This window comes from Thermobia domestica, chromosome 1 (genome assembly GCF_964235325.1).
Source record: "Thermobia domestica chromosome 1, izTheDome1.hap1.1, whole genome shotgun sequence".
NCBI classification, from domain to species: domain Eukaryota; kingdom Metazoa; phylum Arthropoda; class Insecta; order Zygentoma; family Lepismatidae; genus Thermobia; species Thermobia domestica.
Window position 1 is genome coordinate 105,007,451 of NC_137454.1, and position 14,749 is coordinate 105,022,199.

Below are 14,749 nucleotides of genomic sequence, written 5' to 3' on the forward strand. Positions count from 1 at the left end.
GTAAAATATAGGCTAATACTAGGGGGGAGGGCGCCATAAAGTCACTTTGACCAGGTGAAAATTTGGCCATGTCCGTCCCTGCGTACTTTCTATATATTTTTTGACTTAGCAGCTTGTGCGGTCCCCACTCCAAAGGGTTGTTGTTGTGTTGGGGTTCGAACAGCTACCTGCATACAGATTCGTTGCTTTAACTAACTAAGCTATTTGTTTTCTTACGCAAACTGAATATGTTCTACGGTAAAGATGATTTTTCATTACAATCGTGCTACCAATTCGTCCTTTTCCATAGGCAATTTCCACTATATGCTCTATCTATACGTTAATACTTAGTATAGATTCATATATTTGGAGTTTGCAGATAATGCACGTAATAAGACATATTAGAAATGTTTCGTCAAAAGTTTCGTTTGTAGATTTAATCCACATTTCTCTCAATGACATAGATGTCGCTGCTTCGTGTTGAACTGCAGAATTCCCTCGCGTTCTTGAAAATTTCCCACTTTAGCAGAGTTGGTAATTCCCGTAATTTCAATCGATTTAATGTTTTTCGCTTCTAATTTATTTATTTTATGCTAATATCTAACAAAATATTAAAAACGAGTTTGTTATTAACGTTTCCTACTGGGGAAACCTTCCAAAATTTCGAAAACGGAGAAATTTTGAGAAAACTTCAAAATAAAGAGACGCGTATTTATAATAAAAATTTATTTTGCTCATAGTAGTACACATGTGGAGTTCTTGTGCACTTTTTGTACATTTCGAATAATCACACATAACTGCGCAGTTACATTTAGTATAAAGCTATTGTTTATTCATTGTTGGCGGAAAGTTTTCTTCTTGTTTCCCTTTTTCTTTTCTCCACTTCAAAGGATTACACCGAAAAGTTTACAAAAATAAAAATAAGCTTTTCATTGTTCCATTGTTATGTTCTCAAAGGTTTTGCACTGTAAAAATTGGTTAAAAATATTAATACAATATATTAAACTTGCAGTTAAACAGAATTTTCCAAGAATTGTGCTATATATTTTAAATTATGCTTTATTTTCCAAAATTATGCTTTATGATGCTTTTAAAATTAGTTCCTTCTGGACCCTAGGACAACTACAACCATGTTGAAGGTACCAACCATATGTATAAATTGGTGTTATGTTATTTGTGCTTTTGGGTTGCTCTAGTCATTAGAAATGATTAAGCTGTTATAGCCAACTAAACCGCAAAGTTTGCATTGCGCTGACGCAAATCGTTACGGTTGATGCCTGTATGAAATTGTTGAACAAAATTTGAGTCAGGTTTCCTTATGTGGGAACGTCAGTAGTCTGCAACTATGAAAATGTTTTTTGAATTTTCGATTCGATTTTGTTTGAATGTACCGCGGAAAGTTTTGTTTCTTCAGTGTGTACAAATGTTTATATTTCTTCATATATATGAAAACAAAAGATAAGTAAGTTAATTTTAGATATTTTAAAAAATAAGTAGCATATATTTTAAGTAATTTTAGGGCTTGTGTATTGCTGTAAGCGTAACTACAAAACAATAACTTAGTTCGTACATATAAGATGAGACATGGCACGTAAATATATACATATCTTATTGGAGGCTTTGATTTTTTTCAACTGTCAGTGGGACTTACAAATTTTATGGGAATATACTTTTATTCATGAAATATACACTTCTCTTTCAATAGCATGAAATGCACTCTTACTGCAGTGTTGGACATTAATCAATTAAGATCAAGTGAAAGTAATTTCCCTTTGCAGCCAGTCAGTTGCATTGAAATTCAATTAAAATTTGGGTGCTGATTTACAACACACCGTCATTTAGCAAATGGTAATTTTAAGGTTAAAATGAGTTGGGAATAAAGTGGCTCAGCGGTAGAGCGCGTACCTCAGGTGCATGTGGCTCCTGGTTCGATCACACTAAAGTAAGGTTGTGGTGGACAGCATCGTGTCTGTGAGTTTTCTCGGGGTAATCCCCTTCCCACATTCTCATGGCACCAATTCCATCATCACTTGCCTCTTTTAGTCATCCATATCCCATAGTCTAAAGGGTATGACGTGGGAGTTAAATTAAAATATTTTAACGATTAAAGTGAGTAATTCTGTATAAAATAGGACTGTATATGATATTAATGTAGTTTAAATGCCCCAGATTAAATCCAGGCATATGGAACCTAACTGGAAATTACCCTACCCGAAGATAACCTAAGCCTTATGCTAACGGGTTCTGCTTCAAAAAATCGGAGTATGTTTAGTAGATCGTGAAGAAGAAGATCGTAAAAAAAAAAGAAAAAAAAAGAAAAGAAAATTTACAGGAGAAATGAATGATGCAAGTACTTAGACGTAATATATCGTAACCAAATCTAACCTAACCGAACATAAACTAACGTAATATTAGTAGAAATAAGCGAAATTCTACCATTTTTTGGAAAATTATGCGGGATCCCTACACTAATATAACATAATCTAAATTAACCTAACGTAACCTAAACTAGCCTAACCTAACTTAAACTAACGAACCCTACCCTAAACTAACCGAATGTTAACAGAAATTACCAAAATTGTATCATTTTTTAGAGAAAACAGCTGAACCCCTTCTCCTAAACATAGGCCAAAAAATTCTATGAGGTTCCAATGGGCACAATATTAGTTAAACAATTACAAGTGCTATACTACGATTAAAACGAGTGGGTGCATTTATAAGTGTGGTCTGATATAACGTGTTAATTTCCACTGGCAGAATGTTTCTGCATAATGTAGGAAACGGCTAAAATGCCGCAGATGGCGACCCCCACCCACATAAATCTTGTTTTCAATGCTAACATTACTTTTCTGTTCTTACATTTACATAACTTTCCTTATCTACAGTTTTGATTTCACGTTTTTACTATTCGCCGTTAATCACAAATATTTCTTATTTTCATGCTTTCTTTGCTCTTTTTTACATTCATATACATCTATAGAGTATTACTGCGCAAAATTAGTACCTTCGAACTGTGAAGTTTTGCAAACTACGCACTACTCAAAAATTATTAAAACAATGAATACTTTTCTCACTGCGATGGAGGTTATAGCTTCGAAACTACTACTAAATTTTCGTGATATCATTCTTCCTTTTTGCGTATTTCAGGGGAGTTTGGGGATGCATGTGGGGATCAAAGACATGTCCCCAGGACATTAAACATTACAAAATGTATACGAAAATACTTGTTTCCGGCGTGCTAACCATTCAATGGGAGGTTAATTACATTCATGAAAAATGAATTTCTTTCAGCATCACATGTACTCCTACTGCCTTAGAAAGTGTTTCTTAAAAGATTGCATTATTAATAGATGCAGATTGGCTTCACGAGGGCTGAGTATAAATAGAATGTATCGATATATTTCATAAGATCTACAGTGCATTAAGCACGAATGTTGTCTAACCGAGTTTGGGACGCGGTGGCTCAGTGGTAGAGCGTTCACCTCCGGTGCTTGGGGTACCTCGTTTGATTCGAGCTCGCGCCGTGTGGACTTTGAAGTGGACAAACACCTTGCTCGTGCGTTTTCTCGGGGTCTTCCGTTTCCTTCCACTTTCTTCATTCCGCCATTTCATTCATTTCTCATCATCGCCGTCTCCTTTAGCCTAACCGGCATAAACATGGGACGTAAAACTTATGGAGTCTCCATGATTTCTCATCATCAACGTCTCCAAGATTTCATTTCATTTTTGCTGTCTAACCGAGTCAGAGCAGAAGTGCAGGAAGGTGGTGCGTAAGCAGGCGCATCAGCGACAGTGGGTATATGCATAAATGAGGATTGTGGAAAAAATCTTCAACGGCATAAAACACATGCATTATGTATCGCAAAACTTTACGTCACAAATTGCATGATCATTTTGCTTGCATACTGCCTTGACATAACACTTCCTTACATCATGTCTTTGTTATTGAGTATTATGTGATATAGAGCACAGTTTCCATTTCGTACTTCTACCGTATTATGCATTTAATGTGTAATATCCCGGTATTTCTTTTACAATCCGGTTTAAATCCGTACGGATTCGTTTTACAATCCAATTGTAAAATCATATACAAAACTTCTTCCGTTAATTTGACAAATTTATGCCACTACATTTATCTCAGATGCAACTCCCTTCTTACTAGTTTCCGCTCTACATCAATGTATTTCCCTCCATTATAGCAGCACACACATCCTACTTTTGTAACATAGTGCGTTTGAAACACTGTCATATTATGCTCTGCTGGTGGCTGTTCATCTTATATTGTAATAATCCTCGAACTCAGAGCCGTCATTAATCAACTTAAACTAATGACCTGTATTACCGTTTTTGTTATGCTCATGATGACATTTCGTCTGACTCTGTTCATTTCTCCTTAAATTTTGCATTTCTAGGTCGATATCTGCGATATTTAACCCATAGGAAACTTGTATTTTATAAGTTTAAAGCTATTTGTATAAAGCTATGATAAATGCTCTAAACTATAGAAGTGCGCCGTTTTTATGCAATGTAAAGTGCTTTTCCACTACCCTCGTCTGTGCGCATCCCTCGTGTCGCTGAGGAACCTTCGCGAGGCCTCCCTACTGTTGTCCTGCCCTGACTCGGTTTGATAGCATACATGCTTTTTAATGGCCACCTAACACTGGCTGGTTAGTGTTTTTAGCTCTGGTGTTTTTGCACGATAGTTTAATTACACCCGTAAGGGGGTGACATCAGTTTGTACTCGTATTACCAATATGTACGCAATTATTCAAGTAAGCGCCAAGGAAATATACATGCAGAAAATTAGAACATCATTATAGCAGAAAAAGTGATGTAATTTTTTTTTTTTTTTTAATGTTGACTGTATATTGTAAATCTGCACGAAAATTAGCAATTTATATTAAGTGAACTGTTAATTTGGTCACCAGGGAACTGAAACTTGTGATTGGTAATGTTAATTGCAAATGAAGTCAGCAATTAAAAATCTAGATAAGATGATGTGTGTATGTTGCTTTGTTCACTTGCCGTTACTAAATCCAGAGATTTGAAATGAGGTACTACTGCTGGATACCGACCATCTCTCCGCCCCTTCAAAGAATAAATATGGGAAGGGGACTTTCACATATTATTATATTTAGTTTATTTCTATTCCCTTGGGGGGCCTCTATCTGTTATGTATATGGTTTAGCATTAACCTCTAAAACCCCTTCCCATATTTTTTCGCTTGGGAAGTCGAGTTTTCTTGTATTCTGTTATATGAAAACAACTGTACGATCTAATATATACACAACTACAATGTTGGAGTTTATCAGTGAAAATAAACTGAAATGTTTTGAAAGTAATTGCTGTAGAAATGAATTGTACTATATTTAATTGCAATTGCATGTCTAAATTTAATTACAGTTGCTTTCAATTGATTGCCATTGTTTAATGACAGGTTGCAATAAAAATATAGTTACTGAATTTAGTTTTTAATTGTAACTAACAACTAAATTTATAGATTAATTGTTAAATAAATATATATTTGCTTTAGGAGGTATTTCTTAAGGGAGAAGTTTCGTTAATAGGTGCAGATTGATTTTAGGAGAGGTGAGTATAAATACAACGTATTAATATATGGCACAGGAACAACATTGCGCAAAACGCAAACCAACTTAAAAGTAGAAGCACACATGTGTTAGATAGCGCGCTAAAAAGCATGAATGCTATCTAACCGAACCAGTGCAGAAGGGCGGGGTGCATTCGTAGAAATCAGACGTGTCAGTGACGATACATGATTCAAATAAAGTTTCCTCTATTTTTAATTATTCTTTGAGCCAATTTTGTATGCTTTTTCAATGCCTATATGAAATGCACTGTTTTATAAAACAAGATTCTTTCAAACAGGACGGGTAAAAATATTTTGTATTTGGAAAGCAGATTTTGAGAAAGGGACATAGAAACTATTCTGCGGTGGGAGAGTATGCCGCCGTTGAGACAAACCTGCTACCACCCCTCTCCAAAAGTACGTAACAAAAACTGGATCTCTTTATTTAAAAATTTACAGTGAAATGAGAGAAAAGAAGGAAAGAATGAATTTGTGATTCAAATTATCGTAAAATAATATTCGTTTGTTTCCAGTATACTATGGAAGCACGGAATTTCGTGATGTAATTCCTGTGTTAATGTTGATATGTTTATGCCTTTACTGTGGGGAGAAAATCATAAATGAGATTTCCGTCGTGTTCATATGTTGATGTTCTTTATCTTGTTTTTCTCCAAAATTCTTGGGTTTTGGAAGTAGAGAAACAGATAGATTCTTTCTTGCTGACAGTTCATTACCATGCGTTACATTCAATGAAGTAAACTGATGTAAGGGATCGATCATGTTTTAGATGTTATGCAGGTTTGAAATATTTTCGCACGTTGTTAGTAACTTTGTAGTCAGTAGGGCGTTCATTTGTGGCGTAAAAGTTCCTGTGTTCAAATCATGAGTGCGCAATATGGGTTTTATGGCAAACACCAAATAGGCTGGTTTTCTCGGGGTTCTCCCGTTTCTTTCCCTATTTGCATTCATTTTGTTTTTATATCAGTAGCTCAGTAGTTACCATCTCGTTTGTGGGACGTTAAGCTAATGGTGTAGTGCAAAGTATAAAATTTAAACAAAAAGCTTTCACCTGTCAGCAACTGTAAGGCGCCTCAGGAATTGTGAAATCACAATCTTTTGGTGATTGACTTCTTTCACCCATGTAAATGTTCCGGGACACTATTTTATTTTTCTTAGGAATAAGGTGTTCTCTCTTCGCTTTCTAGTGTGAGAATTTAATTTTCTTTCGCGATAGTATTCGTTGCTGGAAAATAGAATTTTGTAAAGAGCCAATGTGCGAAAGTAATAATTAATACAAATTAATAAAGAATATTATTACAAGAAATTTCAAATGTGTAAATTGCAACTTGAGAATAAGTGTATACGTTTTCTTATCCTATATTAAGCGCACGATCGTGTTTCATTGTTTGCGTGCTTTAGTTCATGTTAGTCATATAGTGCAGTCATACAATCCAGATTGATTTGATGCAGGGGATCGAGGCGGCGCACATGACAAAATAAAAATACTGTAGACAATCGTCAACAACAGATGTTTATATACGACAGGATGATGATGTACAATGCGGTTAAGAAGAAAAGGATGTGCATTGTATCAGCTTTCTAATAAATTTATTGCTTATTTTTTTAAGCATCACTGATGGTTTACCGTGGTTGTTCAAGTTGCGGAAGCAGGATCGAAAGTGAAGAGGTAGTAATTATGGTGTTTCGTTGTATCCAGTGTTTCTGTGCAGTTAACATACATGCCAGTTTCCACGTATTCCAAGATCACGTTCAGTTCTTCCTGGTTGTTAAAGAATTCTTTATCATGGATTCAGGAGGTATAATATGACAAATTTTCTGCTCATTGCTGCATTTGCGAAGGGATCTTTTCGCTGAGTGGCATGGGATGGCAAGCGGTAACAAGTCACTTGAAAGGTAAAATCATATGCAGATGGCCGTGTCCTTTTCAATATCAGGAACAGTTAGTACCTTCGTGTATCAAGAAAACAAACGAGTCTTCTGAGCACAGAAGAAATAAAAGCATGAGTTTCGATCAGGATGTATTGATTTAAATCAGTCTGATTTAAATCACTTGATTTTTTAAATAAAAATCGTTGATTTAAATCAAATTCCGAAATGAATTAATTTAAAGTGAAAGTAAGTAAAATCCCTTTTCTCTTCTGTTATTACGATTATGGAAGATAATAATCATAATACAACGAGACTCAAATGTATGTAAGCACTATATGAAAACGAGTATCATGTAGGGAACGATCAGGGAAAATCCCGTTTGAACGGGTTACGGGTGAACCCTGCCTTCTTCTCTTTGCAACACAAGGTTTTAAAATTTCTATTCCAACGGGGAAATCACCATGGACATTTAAGTTGAAAACTCTTTTGTGTCCACGTCTATTTGTTTGTTTCCAAATAATAGGGGCGTATTTAGAGGGGTCCGATACCCTCTGCGAAACAAAAAAAAAAAAAAAAGAAAAAAAATTAGATTTTAAAGTTTTGGGCTAAATGTATGTACTAAATACATAGAAGTTCCTCGGGATCGTAATACGACAAATTTTGGATCGTTAAATTATCGAATAATACTTTTGATAAAGTGGATACTTGACCCCATTGCAGAACATGCCGCGATCTGCGATGTGATCGCAGAAAATTTGCCGCGCCTGTGCAGGAAAAATTGTCAGAGGAAATAAAATAGCCAACAGAAAATATAAAAACGTGCCTGCTATGTATAGATGTCTTAAATGCACGGACAACTCGCATTTGAACTGTTTTTCACGTCACATAAAGCATATTTTTTAACAATCACAAGTGTTTCTTCTGCTGGAACTGATCATTTTGATTTTTTTTTAATTTTGGAATTCCTGCAGAAAATTTTTGACTTACAAAAGCTCATCGCATAAAGACAAAGAAAGTTCTGCCATCGGCTAATATATAGGATCAGAAAACGATATTCACGAAGAAATTAAATATCGACTAAAAGCAGGGAATTCGTGTTATTATTCAGTTCAAAATCTCTTATCGTCTCGAATTCTGTCGAGGAATTTGAAGCTTTAAAATATATAAAACGATAATTATGCCTGTTGTGCTGTATGATTGTGAAACATGGTCGCTTACGCTGAGGGGAGGACGCAGACTGAAAGTATTTGAGAATAAAATCCTGAAACGAATATTCGGAACCAAAAGGAACGGAAATGAGGAATGGCGAAAACTTCATGATGAGGAACTGCATAATTTATATTGTTCACCAAACATTGTTAGGGTCATCAAATCTTGGAGGCTCAGGTGGGCAGGACATATAGCGAGAATGGAAGAAAGTAGGAAAGCTTTCAAAGTTTTAACTGGAAGTCCAATCGGAAAACGGCCATTAGGAAGACCTAGGCACAGATGGGAGGACAATATTAAGATGGATCTCGCAGAAATAAGAATACAAAATAGAAACTGGATTCAGTTGACTAAGGATAGAAGTCAGGAAGCTTTTGTGAACATGGCATTGAACCTCTGGGTTTCATAGGTCATAGAGTTAGTTAGTTAATTTCAGGCGAAATTTATGTACTTTCTATGTATTTCGTGCCGCTAGCTAGTTCCAATTGTTTAAAAATATGCCCCTCCCAAATATCAGTAACTTTCGTGAAAAGAAAAGTGTCATGTTCATATACATTGCTGTACTTTTTCCTTAATGCTTAAGAAACATTGTTTGGGATTGAAATAGGTTAACGATTGGGAATTAATTCAAAATTAAAACCAATACTTTCACTTAAATGGCATAATTTACATTTAATACTAATTCCTGATGTTTTTTCTTCAGTTCGCGACTTGTATTATACGAAGAAAAAGATTTGATTTAAATCAAAAAAATCAACAAAAATGATTTTTTGAAAAAATCGTGATTTTTTTCCACCCTGGTTTCGATATAAGAAACAGATGTTATCTGCAATAAATACTCCTTTCAATCGACGACAAGAAACAAGAAATGCAAGAACGATTTTGTATCAGTGTTGTCTGTTTTCTTGGTCTTGTTTTTTCATCAACGTGAGAAAGTCTGTGTGGCTAAATAACATTCAGGGTAATTTTTTAAAAATGTTCAGGAAAACCGGTAAAAGTCAGGAAATTCTTTCCTGTAACTTTTGTAGCCATACCTGGGTTCGTTGGTAGAAATTATTTTCTTTCCTCCTGTAACTACGGTAACACATTTCAACTGTGCACTGTCTAATGAATAAATGTATGCACTCGACGAGATAAATAAATTAGACATTATTAGTATTATCTCCATGTAATCCTCCATAAGGAAGCATTACACATACAGAATGATAGTGATAGTGATTTGCAACCGCCTGCCATACGCTGTAATATCCGTCCTCTCTACTGACGGTATTCGGTGTGATGGCCCTGGCAATGAACAATTGCACGACATTGGAACCTTCATTAAAGAAGGCTTCTATTCAGCACAGTCTAATCCAGTTTGGCTCGCTAATTCTTCAATAATTTCCACAGTCTCTTAAGTATTGTGGCACGACGTTTTGTGGTGTTTCGTTTTAATAGGCCAAAGCCACAAAACTCCATGTAAACACCTATACGGGCGCTACCAACCGGTGATAAAGGAGCTATGTCAATAACTTGGATAAGATGTGGCCAGGCCAAAGCAGATATATGTGATGTACTACCGTCCTATCGATAGAAAGAAGCATGTACAATGGATTCACACGTGCAGGGAAAATTTTCCCTAAGAGTTTATGGTAGTGGCGAATTTCTTTATGAAGTGAACTTCATATACACAGAGTAGTGTCTAATGTGAATGTAAACATGCTTACAATAACAACACGTCTTATACATCTGCCAACATGATCCTGTTTTGTGGCAATAAGACCGTCAAAATTCACATTCACTACGACAATACTAGCACCACCCCAAAACAAAGGGGGGGGGGGGTCATGGCTTGTATGGAACAGGAGACAGATATCAGGACCATCCTATTTAGATACATCCTAAAGCTCCTTCGTGACTAAACGGTTAGCGTACGCGCCTTTGGAGATTCAGGCGTGGTAGATCTGGGTTCGATTCCCGACGGGAGCTCATGTGGTTCGGATTCCACGTTAGTCAGTAGGTTCCATCTCATATGACCTCACTGCTGAAAGGGACGTTAAACTCAACTCAACTTAGATACATCCTAGTTAAATCGCCAAACCCATGGCTTAATAAAATGGAAAGCCATAACACTTAAGGAACTGAAGAGTATGCAAATATGAGTACGGGCTACACTGCATTAGTCTGTGCTGAATAGAATCTCGAAAATCGTGTTCATCATCAGTGATCGATGGTTGAAAAAGCGTTTTACAACCTTGAGCAGAAGGGTGCAACTATAGTATCATAAGAATGAAACAACCTTCTGTAGTATACATATTCTCGTCGGGACCTTAACCTTACGTGCTATTCGGCCACACTTATTTCTCGGTGAGTTACGTAACAAAGCCCCCTCGTGCAAACATAATATGATAAATAGAAAGATCGCTAATAGAGTGACAGCTTTCAAAGCATTAGGAGTTCCTTTTATGCATGGTTAATGTTCTTACAGGTGGAGATTTTAAACAAATAGTCTGACATGTAGCGACAAAATTTTTGAGCACAGAAGTATAACAAGACATTCTATAATGTGTTCTAGAGAATATTTTGAGGTTTCCTATAAATGTAATGTAATGTATAAAATGCTATATATATACGGAACAGTCTGTATATCTTTTTTTCTTTATTGTTGTCCATCTCTTTCTAGAAATATTTAGAACTATGCGGAAAGGAAGAAAGTGGAATTCCATGATAAAGGCGAAGAACACAATTTTGTATAATAGATGATGAACAATTCGTATGAAACATCATCTGGTAGAAAGCTTTCTAGGAAAAGTCAGCAGCAGAGTTCCCATAATAGGCCAGCAAAACTACGGAAATCAGATACCTTGGGCAATTTAACTCAGTGTACACCCTATCTAAGTAGACAAGAATACACGTTTTATACTGATGAAGATGCGGTGAACGACGCTGAAGCCGAAGCTGATTTTCAACGTAAGTAACATGAAACCAAATGTAATCGTTTACTACTTCCCAGTCCTTCTCAAACAATACCCTGATTGGTCGGAGAATTGGACATTTTGAACACTCATAATAGTAAGAAAAGACAGTAGATGTAAATCTTAAATAGGGAGTCGTTTAGATTCTTTTCTTCCCAAACAGGTGAATGTCATACATGCAGTGATGTAGTGGGTAGATCAATCACGTCAACAATCACGTTAAACAAATTCAAATTCGTTATCTGGGTACTAAATATTTATTGTATATTTCCAGAAAATGATAAGTGAAAATATAAACGAACACTTTCACGCATTAAGCGCGATATTAAGATGTATGAGATTAAAACACTTAAAATTTTATCACTTTTATTATCCCCTTTCACTGATGTTCTCGAATTGTACACTTCAAATTGGTATTCGTTAAACACGCTGACATCCGCCTCACTAGTGAGAGGAAATGTAATTCATGAGATCACTGTTGTAGGTGGAATTGGTGATTATTCAAGACTGCGATGAATTCCACTTCTTGTCATAATAATTCTACTAGCCCTCCAAGCGTCTTGAAGATGGGTAGCTGGACTACCACAAACCTCTGATGATCAGATTGACAGCAATTTCATACTATACAGTTTGAAATAACGTAGGAAACGATTCAACTCCTACCGAGGTTTCTATAACGAAGTACACGAATTCACTGTCCTGAGAAATGCAGACTTTCTCAGCATTAGATTTGAGCGTTACGTGGAAATTCTCGGTGTTGGTAGTAGTCTCTTTAAGATGTTACTAGTAAGAAATCTATATAAATGTACGATTATTTCATTTAGGCTGAGATACAAAGTTCGAGCAACACTGAAACTCACTACGCACCTTGCCTCCTTGAGAAGATAGCCAACAAGAATTTCTCACTGTTCGCAATCCCCTATAAATATTTCCAACTAACTTCAGTGAAAAGTGTAGTGAGTTGATTAAATGTTTCGGATTAATGATACACAAAAATCAGTTTGAGAAATAATACAGGGTTCCTACTGGTCATGAAAGTCAGGGAAATTGGTGCAGGTTAGGGAAGTTTAGGGAAAAAGACTGGAAATCAGGGAAATTTTATAAAATATAAGTTTTCTGGCATTAATTGTATACCAATTTCCTTAGCCAACCATTATAATGGACGTTGTTCAAATTTTTATGGAAGGTAAGAGAGATGTACGTATGAGCACTTGATTACTATTTTTCTCTATAGAATAAATGCTCTCATATATAAATATTCATCGTTATTTATTCCTTATTTATATGTCAACGTCATCCGACACTTGTCATGAAAGTCAGGGAAATAGATTTCTCCAGATCTATAGAAACCCTATAATAATAAATTGGCAGTTCTGAATGTGGTATCGTTCGTTTAACTTTCTGCCCAGTTACACATTGAAGTTCACGAAAACACTTGTGTTCACACGCTTTTTGTGTCTTATCAAGAGTTTGTTGGCGACGAATAGCCTCGAAAACATCTGCCTGTTCTCTTGAATAAGAAAGCACATTGTTTGTTGCAAAAAGAAAATTAATGATTTCAGAATATTTTAACTTCTGCGTTTCTAATAGAAAACGAGAAATGTTACGAAGAAATAAATGCCAGTTAAAATGCATTGTACATTCGGGTAAAACAGTCCTGGAACCGTGAATCGATTGTTGCACAATAACTAATAGAACGTAAGGAACATTTATCTAATTTAACTTCAACTGTATTTGCTTTCAAGTTCCTAGTAACAGCCAAATAATTGGTTTCTTCTACATGTTTCGCATAACAACTCTGTATCTTTCATCAATAGAACAGTCCTTTTATTCAGTCATATAAGAGAAATATATCAGTTAAAATTTGTTCAGGATACATTTTAGAGTCCGAAATTCCTTGAGAATCTGTAACAAATATTTAATTAGTCAGTGGGTGAGTAGATTTTAGATGCTTCTATTAAGGTTTGTGTATTAAGATTCCATCTTCGTTTTAATAAGTGATTCGTTTATGACACTGAAGAATCGTACGCATCAGAATTTTACATTTTAATATTTACTTGGTTACGTAATTCCGCTAGGAGTATGAAAAAATGTGACTTATTTCGTTTACATAATTGAATAAAAGCCTTATTCTGCAGATGAAAGATGACGGAGTTGTTATTCAAAATATATATAGAAGATACCAATTATTTGGCCGTTATAAGGAACTTGAAGGTCAGTAAAGTTGAAGTTAATATCATATGAAAGAGTTCATGATTAAAATTTTCGCAGAAGGTTACCCCAAATAGAGAGAGAGAAAGCATAAACATTGCATATGTATATGTATCATATATATATATATATGTATATGTGTGTGTGTGTTTTCGTAACAACGCGAGACAATGTATAAACCTTGACAGATACAGACGCAAAAGAGGAATTTGTACACGTAATACGGTTTTATTGTGTAGTTAAATACTTTTGGAATGTTCATCATACATTTTCCTCCACGTTTAGCTTTTCAATTGAACATATTAGACCATTTGTTAGAACATTTTGTTGTTCTCAATATAGAGTCCCTCCTTTTCGTACACTGTCTATGCACTATTGCATGGAAATATATGTTGAACATTTATTTTCTTTAAAATTAATCATAACATTCACGCAAATAATAGGAGATATTTTAAATATAAGGATTCCCCCTATCTGGAAAACCTGTAAGTCAGGGAATTCGTGCTCGTCAAATAAACGGGAATTCTGAAATGGTAGACTTTTCATCTGTATCCTGTGAAATATTTTTAAATTGTTCTGTATATCGGTTCTCTCTGGAACCTTCTTCAACACCATTACTCCTTTTTGTGTCTTTGTATATTTATCTTTAAAAGTTGTTTCGCTGGAAAATTTAAATGAAACAGGATGATCCGGAAAACAATTAAGTTTGAGTATTCAGTTTTGGAATTTTTTAGGCCATGGAAATTCTTTCAATAAGTAAAATTCACAGAAAGTCATTAGAAGTGATAGACACATTTTTCATCATTCTTGTAAGAACACTTCTAAAAAATAAAAGATAATGAGATTCTCAGCTGAAATTTACATGGCATGAACAAAATTCCAAAAGAAAATTAGTTTTTTTTTTTTTTTGTGGGGGGGAGGG

The 14,749-nt window shown here is 35.3% G+C and overlaps 1 protein-coding gene across 1 annotated transcript in view; it reads left to right on the forward strand.

The window, feature by feature from the left end:
* The first annotated feature begins 1,300 nt into the window (after positions 1-1,300).
* LOC145687907 (centromere protein L-like) overlaps positions 1,301-14,749 on the forward strand; it is a 31,431-nt gene continuing 17,982 nt past the window's right edge. Inside the window, exons 1-2 of the mRNA XM_081761459.1 lie at positions 1,301-1,441; positions 11,325-11,611. Of these exons, the coding sequence (XP_081617585.1) occupies positions 11,401-11,611 (211 nt within the window). The 5' untranslated portion in view covers positions 1,301-1,441; positions 11,325-11,400. The remainder of the gene's footprint in view (positions 1,442-11,324; positions 11,612-14,749) is intronic.